At 39.2% G+C, this 13,666-nt stretch overlaps 1 protein-coding gene across 1 annotated transcript in view; it reads left to right on the forward strand.

The window, feature by feature from the left end:
- The window catches only part of DNAH7 (dynein axonemal heavy chain 7), a 4,771,155-nt gene that overhangs the window by 1,225,980 nt on the left and 3,531,509 nt on the right, over nucleotides 1-13,666 (forward strand). The window contains exon 9 of the mRNA XM_044073696.1: nucleotides 5,326-5,598. Coding sequence (XP_043929631.1) covers nucleotides 5,326-5,598 — 273 coding nt within the window. The remainder of the gene's footprint in view (nucleotides 1-5,325; nucleotides 5,599-13,666) is intronic.

The raw sequence follows: 13,666 nt of genomic DNA on the forward strand, positions 1-13,666 counted from the left end.
AACAGCCCAAAAAGGTAAACTTTATCCTCCACTGGCCAGATGCATTTTCTTTAAATGTGGGTTTCAGTGTTGTTTCAATGAATGTGAGTTTGAAGGACAGAGAAGTTTTAATGCTAAGTCTGTTTTCATTGTGAGACTGTATTGCTTTGTTTAGCAGATGTCTGTCAGTGTTTGTGCTATAAAATTTAAACTAAGTTTTAAATGAAATCCAAATAATCGTTGTAGAAGTAAAGCATAAAGCAATGTGCACATTACAGTGTTTATGGTAAATGGGGAGAAATAGCCAAGTAATGGGACACTGGAATGCCTGCAGGGGGGAGGGCTGTGTATGGAGAGGCCCATCTGACCATCATTTTCTGAGGGGTGGCAAAGACAGCCCTGGGCAGCACAAACTCTAGCTACACCACTGCTATTGGTGCTGTTTTTATTTAATATTTTGAATTAATCAATATTGGTCTTAACCCTTAGAAGAACACTATTGATTTCTGTTTTCCTGTCCAACTAATTCAATACCTTTTGGGGCCAATCACTCCAGAACTGTAAGTAAGAACAGGAAGAGAAAATTGGTTTGTAGCTTGGACTTTGTTTCAAGAAAGAGCTGTTTTCATTTTTAAGATTAGTCTTCTAAAATATGTATTACTGAGTTTTGTTTGCATTTGTTCATGTTTTATTGTCGGTTCCCAAATATGTATACACTCCCTCCTGTTCAAGATCTTTATATCACATTCCTCATTCCTGTCCCAGAGTGATATATTCTTGGTGCTGTAGTTTTCTTGCTTTAAATGTTGCTTTTGCACTTTTATTAAGACCAATGAGGTACATCATCTGAGAAAGTTTTGACACTTGCAGTTGTGCTATCAGCTCCCTCGTCTGATTAACTATACAGTTTTAAATCATCTGCAAAAAGGAGATGAAAAGTCTTTACACTTTGTTGTTGTCTGGGAGCCATACTGTAACCTTGACCTAATCTGTTGTGTAAACAGCTTAATGGGTTAAGGCCAAGACAAAAGAGCAGCGGTGACAGAGTCACCCTGGAATATCCCCCTTTAAATTTTTATCCCCAAGATGATAATTTATCCTTTATTATGTCCTAGCTGCAAAGTGGTTTGCCAACGTTTCATGGTCACTGTAATGTTATCAATCAATGTAGGGTATGTGTTATACATCTATAAGCACTGCTTTATCCATTGATTTGGGATGGTGCCAAATGTTTTTTGTAATCTGTCCATGCTATACTTGGTTTCTTCCCCTTTTTACAATTCTCCATTATGACTTTATTTAACAATAAATGAGCCTTTGTTCCATATGACTTTCTTTTGTTACCCGTTTGTTCTATTGCCATGATTGAGTTTTCTTCTAAATGACTATAAACTCTGTCAGCCTCAGTTCCAATATATAGTTTATACATCGTCTGAAGGCAAGTTATTGGTCTATATTTTTAGGATAGCTTGCAGCTTCACTGTTTAGGAGGAGTGTATTTTTTCCTGTTGTTAACCAGTGTGGTGTCTCTTCGGAGTGACATATAAGCAGTTCTTAATCAGGGCTAAATCTTCATAGAAGGATGCTTTTAGCCAGAAGTTAGGTACTGCATCTGGGCCTGGGGTTTTCCATGTAGGAGATTTTCTTAATTTTGTTTCACTTTCTTTGGACATTAATCCCATTTCATATCCTGTACATTTGAACTTCTTACTATTGCTTTTACTTCCTCTATCCAGTCAGTATCTTTATGTTCCACAGGGTCTTCTTCATAGATATTTCTGCAAAATTTGTCTATTTCTTCTTTTTTTCCTGTGGTGTTTCTGTTCATTTTGCTTTGTTTCCCAGTTCTGTATAAACACATATTTGGGTCATTAGTGGCTTGGTAATTCTGTACTTTTCCTTTATATTTATCTGCATATCTTCTAAGTTTTTCACCTGTACTCATATCTTTAGGTTTATTATTTGCAATAGTGTATGACAGATCCTGGTTTATTTTGATACTGTGTGTTTCTTTTATCATGTCTATCTTTCTAAGTATTTTTCTTGATCTGTTCCTTTTTCTATACTCTTCTAACAGTGGCACTTCCTGTTTTTATAGTTTTCTGTATTTGATACTTCCTTGAATGACGTTTGATTTCTTCCCTTCCTTTCCTTTATTGCCTTGTATTTTGTAGTAAGACTTTATCTGTTATTAATTTGGCTGCTCAGTAATGTATCCTATTCACTTCTGTTGTAGCACACACATTTCTATGCTTTGATTACTGTGTTCATTTGTTGTATCAGACTTTTAACATTTTGGGTCTTATTGATTTTCTGTAATTTGTTTCTTTCATTGATCTAAATGTAGCTATCCATCTCTATTAAATCAAGCAACTCTTTCCTTAGATCATTTATTTTTCTAAATTGAGGGTACATTTTTTGTCTGTCTTCTGTGGTCATTCTACAGAAAGTTCCAGAACATCTTCCTGTGATATATTCTCTTCATCTGCATACTGCATCATCCATTGCTCTTTCTTATCGAACCTTACTGTCCTATCACTCCACAACATTGACTGCATCAGAGTTGCTACCATTTCCTGCTCCTTCCCGTGCTGTGCAACATCAACTGAACTTTTGTACTGGTTTTGTGTTGAAGGCTCTGGGGTATCTTCATGTGGCAACTGATCAGATGCTTCCCGTTCTAGCTGTTTCTTCTTAATTTGGAGGCTCATTGTTCCATCATGCTGTGACATTACCGGGGTTGGATTTTCTACAAAAAATCCTTCACTTTGCAGGTAACCATAACTTCAGTTTCTAATTTTTTAATTTCTCCATTACCAATCATCTTTTCTACTTTCCCTCTTTGTTTTTTTTTAGTATTGTACAATTTTCCATATCTGAATGCCTTTACCTGTAGTTCTCTTCAAATATCTGTGGTACTGCTTTTTTATTAATTATTTTTGAATTTTCATTTGCATAAATATTGCACCATATTAAATCTCTTTTTTCCCCATGTCCATGTTTCTTCTTCAGATATCTCCTCCTTCACTGATTTCTCCTTACTTTTCGGACTAATTTGTTCCATCATGGTTTAACATAACCTGTGTTAGATGTTCTACAGAAAATCCTTCAGTTTGCAGGCATTCTGTAACTTTAGCTTCTATTTGTTTAACTTCTACTTTACTAATCGTCTGTTCTACCTTCCCCCATGGTGATCTTATTTTTTGCATTGTGAAATTCTCTATATCTGGGTGCCTTTGCCTGTTGTATTTCTCTTTAAATATCTTTGGAGCTGCTGTTTTATTGATTAGTTTGTTTTTCTCCTTTGCATGAATATTGTACCATATCAGATTTCACTTTCTTTCTGTCCCATGCCCATGTTTCTTTTTTATAATTTTCAAAAATCTCTAGGTTTTGTTCTTTGTATTTTTGCACACTTCCCTAGTTGCTTCTTTTTCCAAACAGTCCAACACTCACAGTTGCTCCAATATGCATTAGACCCTGTAACATGATACAAGGACAATGATCTCAAAGTAAATGTGAAAAACGTAGTATAGCTCATCTTGGGAAACAAAACATATTCCCATCCCATACAGGTGACACAAGCCACAAGTCAAACATCATTGTAGGTGCCTGTGCACTTATGTTGATAATTATCTTTTGACTATCACGTCTCTGCAGTAGTTTGGAAAGCCTTTTGTCTAGCTCAATTGTTTTCTAAAGGCATCTCCTCTAGATCTGGAGGTCTTAATTTCCCTTTACTCATATCTCATCCAATGTATTGTTGAAAATAATTTCCCTTTTGGCTTGTATTTACCTAAACATGTCACTCCACTTAAGAGACCTCAGAGATTTTTACCTAAAAAGATCAGTGGCTTAAAAAAAAATCCTCATTATCTGGACAGACTGAAAACCCTTTCTCTGCACTTAGTTTGTTATAGACTTATCCATGAAACCTGTGTCTAACCTTTCAAACCATGAGGGTTCTGATCCTTTTTGATCTCCCTCTGCAGAACAAACATTTTCTTAACTACTCATTTAAAGAAACTAAAACTTCATTAACAAGTAAATAAGACATGTTGGTATGCTAGTCATATCCCAAAGTATCTCCACTTCTGGAAAAACTTTCAATACATATCTGGCAGAGTAGTACCCTTGCCACCTTGGATGGGCAGCCATAAATCCTTCCTTAGTCTAGCTTGCATTCCACTCATTGAAGCTGGAAGGAACCTTTGAATATAGATTATTGACTAGTCTTTTAGGGGTCTGCTGATTGACAAGTACTTCACTATGAGCCTCTGAACCTAAATAGTTAGACACTGAAGAATATGGCCTTACAGGCTATCTGATATAGTGGCACATCTGTGTTATTTTCCCTAAATTTCAAGGATTAGAATGATGATACCAAACATGTTACTCAAGTTGAGAGACCTCAGAGACTTCTAACTAAAATGATCAATGACCTCAAAAATCTTCATTGCAGTTGAATTCATGAATCTAAAATGCTGCTCAGTTCTGCTCTGGCCAACATTATGTGAATATGAACCAGCACTGTAGAGTAGAGTGATAAAGTCCTAAATAAAGTCCAGATGACCCAAAGTTTGATAAGAGGCCCAGACATTTTTGTAGGTGGCACTGAGAGATGTCCGTGCAATTCCCAGAGGTGCTCCCTGAGGAGAGGTGTGGTTCAGGGAAGGAAGTATTACTCAGACTTAGTAGATGAATGCCGTGAAGGGGCAGCGAGAAGAGGGAAGGTAATTAATAATAACCCCACCTTCACCCAACAGAAGCAGTTGATGGCAGTGACCCTCAGAATGCATTTATGATCCATGCTGGGCCCATCCATGTACCAGGGAAATTCTGGGGGGTAGAAGAAGGAGCTGGATGACCCAATGATTAGATGGGAGTACTGGGATGCCCAGAAAGCATGAAGCAGAAAGGGGAGAGGGAGGAGGAAAACATTATGTGGCTATGATGACAGCAAAGGCTATTCTACATCCACTAGATTTTCAATGACTTGTATAGGCAAGGACAGTATGATAAACAGGAGAATATTTGGCTTACTTGTTTTGTGTTTTATTCTAGATAATCTTACTGTCAGGATCAAGTCTGATAACATGTTTACTGTGTAAAGACAGCAAGATATGTTTGTAGTGATTGATCATTTGTGTTACTCAGCTGTTCTACTAATTAGTCACTTTAAGTATCTTAATGATCAGTAAGATTGCAGCATTTCTAACACCGATAAGTGTATTCCATACAGTCATTTGTAAACAGTCTGCTTAGTTTGTCCTTTTATAAAGGATATGGGTAATGTATAGAAAGTCCATCAAAGTAATGAAAATAATCAGAATATTTTTTTCATAGCCAGGTAAGAAATCCAACACCACCCTGAAGCCTATTATTCTAGATGAAATTCTTAAAGTAAACAAGATGAAAATCAAAGATGTGATTGTCAAAGAAAGCCTTGGACCAAAAGACCATGTAAAATTGTATGATAAGTATTACATGCTGGTGAACAAACAAGCAGAGGTAGATGTCGATCATTTCCTCAATGAAGAGCACAACTTTGAAGACACTATGCGAGAAGTTACGAAGTATCAACGACTCATGGATGAAATACAGTACAACTCCATTAAGGTAAACAAAAGTGATATTTAACCAAAGAAAATGAAAACTATTGAATGAAGACCTTTTTCTGAATGTTTATACCTTGTATTGTTACATTACAGAATATGATGACAGGTGAAGACAGTTTGCCTTTCTTATCCATCCATTTAGAACTGTCTTGTATGTAATTACTGCCTACTACAGTATCTATCAAGGATGTCCAACCCTTACAGCTCTGCCATGCTCTTTTAAAGGCCCCTGAGGATTCACAACTTGCTACCCACTCAGATAGCCACTCCAAAGGGCCCACAGCTCTGTCTGTGAAAAACAATTCTAGGATCTAGTTTAAAATGAGTAGCAATGATCTGCATCTGATAGTGCATCCTCCTGCTTTTGTGCCTCAGTTCTGTCCCTTTGCTTTTCCCTTGTACCATCTTGTAAACCCATATCATATTCCATGTCTATCTTCCTGTGACTAATGAATACTAGATTTATGTTGGTCCTCTCTGTGCACTAGAACAGATGGACTGGTCACCAAAGGCACCCTTCTACACTGCAACAGTGAGATCTTTGATAAAGTTCAAGCTCCACCCCCTCCCCTAAATCACTGTTCCTCGTTAACTCTTCCTCATTTGTTGCATTAGTTCAAGCATTTTAGAGAAGTTTTCTTTGTTGTTTGGGGTCACATGCATCTTTTTCTTCTAAAAATATTGTATATATTCACAGTTAGCTATATTTATAGTTACTGCAGCTTCTAATTTGCTATCTGATACTTTTAGTTTAGAATATTTTCCTGTACACCCCATCTCAATAACTCCCTTTCCTTGTCAGTATCTCTGGGAAAAAAGTACAGTTGTGTAAAATCTTGCCATAATGGTAGATGTCCTTGCCTTCACTGCTGCAGTATTCTTAACAGATGGAATTCCCTGCTGTGGAAGCCCGAGCATCCAGGCAGTCTATCAAAGACTACTTGTCGTTTTTAAAAGGTATGCTGAGCATCATCCAAATGTTTCTTGTGTAGCGTAAGGCATAAAGGTGATATTCAGGCCTACCATAATCAGAACTGAATGTCACAGTAGGAACACAGTCCAAGAAACCCAAGAGGTAACCTGTACATCCAGGAAGGCAAAAGACTAGGGGGATGGAGGCAAAGACATTACCATTATGGTATGATTTTACACAACTGTACTACATCCTTACATTCACTGCTTCAGTATTCTTAACAGATGGATGAGTGCCAAAGCTCAAGAAAAAATTTGGGAGGGGGGAGGCGGAGAAGAGCCCCCTAAAAACCCATAAAGAACAGCCCTAGCTCTACAGATACCATCCAACTTGTAGTGCTTGGTAAAGGTATGCATAGATGTCCAGGTAGCTACTTCAAGAATAGAATTAGTATGTAAGCCCTTGAAAAAAGCACCAGAAGAAGCCACAGCTCAAGTAGAATGACCCTAAACTGAAGATTTAAAAATGAAGAAGGAAGGCTTTTGCAGTGAAAAGTGTAACAAAAGGAAATAGTGTTAGAAATCCATGAAGAAAAAGTTTGCTTGGATATAGCAAGTCCCAAAGATCTAGGACAAAAAAAAAAAACAAATAACTGAACAGATTTTCAAATAGCCTTAGTCTTATCCAAATACACCCTGAATTGCCTATGCATGTCCAAAGATTGGGTACAGGGAAAAAATAGACAGATTAACAGACTGATTAAGTGATAGCTTATTAACCACTTTAAGCATAAAAGCAGGGTTAGTGCATAAGGACACCCTGTCCTCATGAAAGACTAAAAAAGGAGGACAAGCCATAAAGGCCTGCAACTCAGACATCCATCTGGTAACAGTCTTGCAGGAACAATGTAGCTAGGAAACTGAAGCAGCAGGCTCAAAAGGAGCCTGAGTCAGCTTCTTCAAAACAAAATTAAAATCCCAAGGAGAAGGAACAGGTTTCCTGGGAGGTCCGCTATTAAGGACACCTTTAAGAAATTGTTTAACCTCAGATCTAAAAGCTAGAGGAGGAGAAAAAGGTAGACAAGCAGAGATAGCTGATAAGTGGGCCTTAATAGAAGAATAGAACAAACCAGCATTAAACATCTCACACAAATAATAGAGAACCAAAGGAATATCCACAGTAAGTGGGTCAAGGTTACGAGGGAGACACCAAACAGAAAACCGCTTCCATTTGGATAAGTAGGATTTCCTAGAAGTAGGTTTCCTGGCCTCCTGCAGGACTTGAAGTGTGTCCTCAGAAAAAAGGTGTCTGTGAAGAATCAAAATAGTATCGTCCACAATGTCAGTTGTAGCATGGACAGGTGGGAATGAATGAGAGAGCCCTTGTCTTGTGTGATTAGATCCACCCTCTGAGGTAACTTGCCATGACTGACCCGGCTAGATGGAGAAGTAATGGGAACCAGTGCTGTTGTGGCCAAAAGGGAGTCACCAGTACGATTTTGGGAGCATCCTGTTGAATCTTGAACAGGACTTCTGGAATGAGATGAAGCTGAGGGAATGCATCAAGAAACATCCCCTTCCAAGAAAATGACAGAGCATCCACCTTCCATACCATAGGACTTGGAACTCTGACACAAAACAGAGGAAGTTGTCTTTTCAGAGGGGTTGCAGAAAGATCCACATGAGGAGTACCCTGTTAATGGATAATGTCCAGAAACACATCCTTGTGAAGGATCCATTCTTGGCACTGAGTTAAGAAACTGCTCAGAGCATCTGCCACAATGTTCTGACTGGAAGGGATATAAACTATTGAAGAGTCACTTGACATTTGACAGCAAGATCCCGTACCGGAAATGACAACCTGCAAAGAAGGTAAGATCTTGTTCCTTACTATTTGTTGATATAACACATCACTGTGGTATTGGCTGTGAATACTTTGAGATGCCATGGAGAGAAAAGAGGATGAAAGGCCTGAAGAGGCAGAAGAAGATCTCTCATCTTTTTGACATCAATGTACTCCTTCTGCTGATGAGGCGACCACACCCCCTGTACTTTTAGAGAGACAAATGTTGGCCCCATCAAGTGTCTGCAGCATCTGTGAACTATTCCTGAGAGGGAAGAGGGGGATGAAAAGGGATGTCTGGATTCAGAGACAACTGCTGAATCCACAAGTGAATTTTCTGTCTGAGACAAAGAAGAAGAGGAACTACAAAGTCTAGAGTATGTGCATGTTGGAGCCACAATGACTTCAGAAAACACTGAAACGTTCTCATTTGAAGTTTGGCCAGAGGGAGCATCAGAATGGTGGATGCCATGAAACCCAGAACTCTCAGAAACTTCCTGGGGGTAATGGAAGCCAGAGGAAGAAGAGTTTGAAGGAAAGAAATGAGAGTTAAGGCCTTTGGAGGGGGGCAGGGATGCAAGCATTGGCACTGTCTGAATCCTGCAACCCAGAAAAACATGATCCTGAGAAGGAGTCCGAGAAGACTATTTGAAATTTATAATTAGCCCCAGGCTCTGAAGAAAGGAAACAACAAAATGAAGATTTTGCAAAAGGGTCTGTGGAGAGGGATGCCTGAATTAACAGGTCATCTAAGTAAGGAAATATTTGGATCCCTCGAAGCCTGCAAAAAGCAATCACAGGAGCAAAGCATTTGGTGAACACCCGTGGGGCAGTAGAAAGGTCAAAGGGCAAAGCAAGGAACTGAAAATGCCAGGAAGCAACAGAGAAATGTAAACGCTTCCTGAAAAGAGGATGGATCAGAATATAGAGATAAGCATCCTTGAGATCCAGAGACACCATTTGGACCTGAAGGCGCAAGAAAGGAAACAGAATCTGAAGTGACAACATCTGAAAGGAAGGTACATTTAGAAAAATGTTTAGACGAGAGGTCTAGAATAGGTGTCCAAGTGCCCTCTTTTTCTGGGCACTAGAAACTGTCTGGAGTAGAACCCTTTTCCCCCTTGGGGCACAGGTACGTCTTGAATAGTACCTTTAGTCAAGAGGTTTTGAAGAACCTCTGGGAAAAAGGGAAGTTGTTGCTGAGGAGGATGAGGAATGCCCATAAAAGGAGGATGGGATTTCCACACCATGAAGTACCCCTGATGAATAATTGACAGAACCCACAAATCCTGAGTGGTCTGAAACCCAACAGGTAAAGAGAAAGGTGAAGAGAAAGAGGAATGTGGCTGGGAAGAGCTGGATAGTCATATAGCACCTGGTGTGGCTGGAAAGGAAAACTTTGGAGTCCCTGAAAATAGAGTAGCTTTAGCAGGAAGAGTCCATTTTTCCACTCTTCCTACCTTTAGAAGAAGGGCGGGGAAGGGTGGGCAAAGGCAGGCTTAGCTGAAATTTAGGCACAGAAGAAACAAACACCTATTTAACCTTCTGTAAGGCCTTACCCTTATCCTGAAGGGGCTTAAACAAATCAGCCGCAGTTTCCCTAAACAAAAGTTGAGAATCCAGAGGAGCATCCATCAACTTAGCTTTAATATAATCAGGCAGAGGTTGAAGCCTAAGCCAAGAATACCTCCTCATCACTGATCCAAATACAGCAGCCCTAGAAGAGGCATCTGCTGCATCATAACTGCATTTAATAGAATGATGAATGACTTGAGAGGAAGTCCCTAGCAAGGAAAGAACAGAAATTTTACCCTCAGAGTCTGGAAAATCAGAAATAAGTTGCCAGGCCGAGAAAGATGAGCCAACATATACCTAGACATATGTGTCTGATATTTAATGGCCCTAAAAGCCAGGGTAGCAGAAGTGTAAACCTTCTTACCCAACTTTTCCTTAGTTCTATCCTTGTCAGAAGGCAATAACTTGGGCAAAGGAAGCACTTGAGATGGCTTATCAGAGGCTACAGACATGAGAGGGAACAGAAGCAGGACATTTATATAGGAAAGGACAATCCTCAGGCACCATATAAAACCTGTCAGGCTTCTTGGTAGCAGGGAACAGAGAGACATTGGAAAAAGCATCCAGCAAAGCAGCGAAAACAGGAGGTTTAAGAGATTCCAACTGCTGCAGAAACTCATAGTACCTCTTATGGATATCAGAGACCTGAGCGCAATCCTACTTAAAAAGAAAAAATATCCATCATCCCAGAGTGTGAGTCCCCAAAGGAAATTTCCTCAAAAGGAACATCTGGATTAATAGGTTCCTCCTTCTCTGACACATAGTCTAAATGAGAAGGAATTTGAGTAGAATAAGTCAGGGATTCATTATCTGAATTTGACTCATCCTCAGATAAATTCTGTTCTCTAGGCCTTTTAAAGGGAATAGAGGACCATGCAGGAGCAGGAACCAAAACCTCTTGATGAGGCTTTAACTCATTACTTCCAAGAGTGCCTTCAAGTGTTTCTGCAGTTAACTCTTACTGACACCTCTAGACATCAAGCATTGTCTGTTCACATTAGCATTCATAATTCCAAAACCATGCTACATACAAGGTATCAGAAGATTTCATCTTAGAGCATGCATGATAGCCCTCACAGTCATATTGGTATTTAACCTCTTGTCTAATGCAGCTAGAGAGATATTGAATATTCTTTGTATACTGTTTATTTGTATTGTAACAATTTTCATATTTCTCTAAATATCTCAACATTCAGATAACACAGATGTAAGTGCATAGCTTCATATGAAAGCTCACAGTTGTATGAAGAAAATCTTGCTGGCAGTCTGTGTCTTGCTTGAACAGTTACTGAGAAATTATAAGCTTTTATACAACATTACAAAATGAATATTCACTGCCTTTATTTTGGCTTATAAAATCCAGTTTAAAGTATCAAACTGAATGAATGCCACCAATATAAAGATGAATTTATCCTTACTAGTTTGCCATTTAGAGTTTTCTAATAACACGGTTCCAGAAATTTGAATATTTGTTTGAACTGTAAAGTGATAACTTCATTTATTTAAAGGTTCAAGCCACACCCACTGGGAGTTAATGATGCACACTCAAAAAAGCTGTACTGGAGGGAATGAGTTAAGGACATTAAAGCAGTAAATGGTCCCTAAGTGAAGGCCTACCGCTCACTTTCAGGATCCCTAGGAGCAGAAGAAGTATGTTTAATGTTTTGTTTTTGTTAAGGGAATGTCATCTGCAAAACACTGAGAAAGCTGAGACCCAGGACATTAGTTGAGAACCGTATTAGGAACTTCTTGCCCAACTAAAAACTGAGGAACTCCCCTAGGTCCCTGGGAAAAAAATCAACCGTGGTTCCCCCTCAATGTCTGAGATGGATGCCCGCAAAGCCTCTTTGGACATGCTGCTAGCCAGACCCACACTGGCCTCTGACACAGTCATGACAGAGAAATCCGACAACAAAGCCAGGTTAGCCTCTAGCTTTGTAACAACCTCAGGAGACACACCTGGCAGAGAATGGAGAGAGGAAAATTGCTGTTCTACCTTTTTCACCTTCTTCCTTAACAGCTGACCCTCATGGCAGGAGATTCCTTCCATTGTATCATTAGCGAGAAGCTTAAAACGCTGGTTCTCAAGATACAAGGAAAGGGAAGAAAGTCCACTGTGAAGGGTTTTCAGAATAAACGCCTGAGAAATAGAACAAGATGTATGGTCATGAGAAGCTTCTAGACAAAAAAGACACTTATTGTGGCGGTCTTTATGGGGAATCTGTCTCCCACACTGGCATTTACCCTTTCTAGATGACATTAACCCCAAGGAGCACAAAAAAGTAAGAAAAAACAAAATCTCCAATGGGGCATTTATCTACAACTGCAATAAATAGAAGTCAGCAAATAGGTGTAGATAGTCAGTAGAGATGAAAAACACATTCAAATGGCAGAAAATGGATGCAGGTAAGCAGACCAATGGTAAAAAGACACGTTCAGACTGGTGGCAGAGAATTCTGATTATGGTAGGCCTGATTGCCACCTTTGTGCCCTACACTATAAAATGAGCATTTGAGTGACATTCAGCGTACCTTTTAAAAGCAACAAGTAGTCTGTGGTAGACTGGCTGGACGTTCAAGCTTCCACTGCAGGGAAAATCCCATCTGTTAAGAGTACTTTAGCAATGAATGTAAGGACATCATACTATTATGATTTCTAATGTCTCTTCTCCCTGCTTATTCTAATAAGATTAATGACTACTAGTCTTAGGAGTGTAGAGATGAATAGTCTTGTCTAAGTAGTGTTTCTATTGTTTATAGTATGAATAAAGATTAGGCTTCTGTTTTTGTAAGCGCTGACAATGATGCCATAATATACAGCCCTAAGACCCACACAACCTTTGCATTGCGTCAGTTGGGATCTGTCATCTTGCCAGATATGTAAAAACATTAGTGTCGGGACACTTTTAAATCAGTACAATAAGTTAGCCCTGAATGGACTGTTAAACTGTGATCCAACTAAAAAATACAAAAGCAAGAGAAGAAAGGGAAGATCATGGACAATGATAAGGACAGAACTTGACAGACTGGAGAAGTGGAAAGAGAAAAGAAAGCTAAAGGAATTGGATACCCGAGTCATAGAGAAGTTATGTCATAACATAATCTTGCATGTATAAATATATTGTTTTTGTGTGTGTGTGTGTGTGTGTGTGTGTGTGTGTGTGTGTGTTATAGCATATCCTTTTGTATCTCTAAATATGCTTTGCTCATTTTTTATGTGATCTTGCTCACCTGGGCTGTGCCTGCAAATGGTCCCTAGAGTATCCTGGTAAACAAATGTAAATAAATAAATATCCCTACCAAATTGCCAAGAGTTATAGGTTTGTCCATTCCCTGACCAGAACCTTCAGCTGTGGCGACTCCTGTTTACCCAGGGTTTCCTGACAGACAAATCTTTGGATCTGATTGATTCTTCTATGAGAAAAAGAATGGGAAGGTTCTCCTCAGAGCAGGAGTTATCAAGGTGCGTATCATTCAGCATCTACAACTTCATTCTACTTCTCTAGGTCTCCCTAGAGTTCTGTACAGTTGGATTGGGACAAGATGATGACAGTCTTCATCAAGGTTCAGCTTTAGTTCAGTGTTCTGTCAGCCCCTCAGTATGTAGATTGGAGCAAGAAGAAACCCCAAGTCCCTTTTTTGTTAGGTCCTACCTTGGACCCAATTCCAGCACTAGGAGTGTCAGAACTGATCAGAGATTTCATGCCAATGTTCTTGGAACATTTGCAGTTGTCTTCCTC

The sequence above is a fragment of the Protopterus annectens genome, chromosome 6.part0 (assembly GCF_019279795.1).
Source record: "Protopterus annectens isolate FY-2018-M chromosome 6.part0, PAN1.0, whole genome shotgun sequence".
NCBI classification, from domain to species: Eukaryota; Metazoa; Chordata; order Ceratodontiformes; family Protopteridae; genus Protopterus; species Protopterus annectens.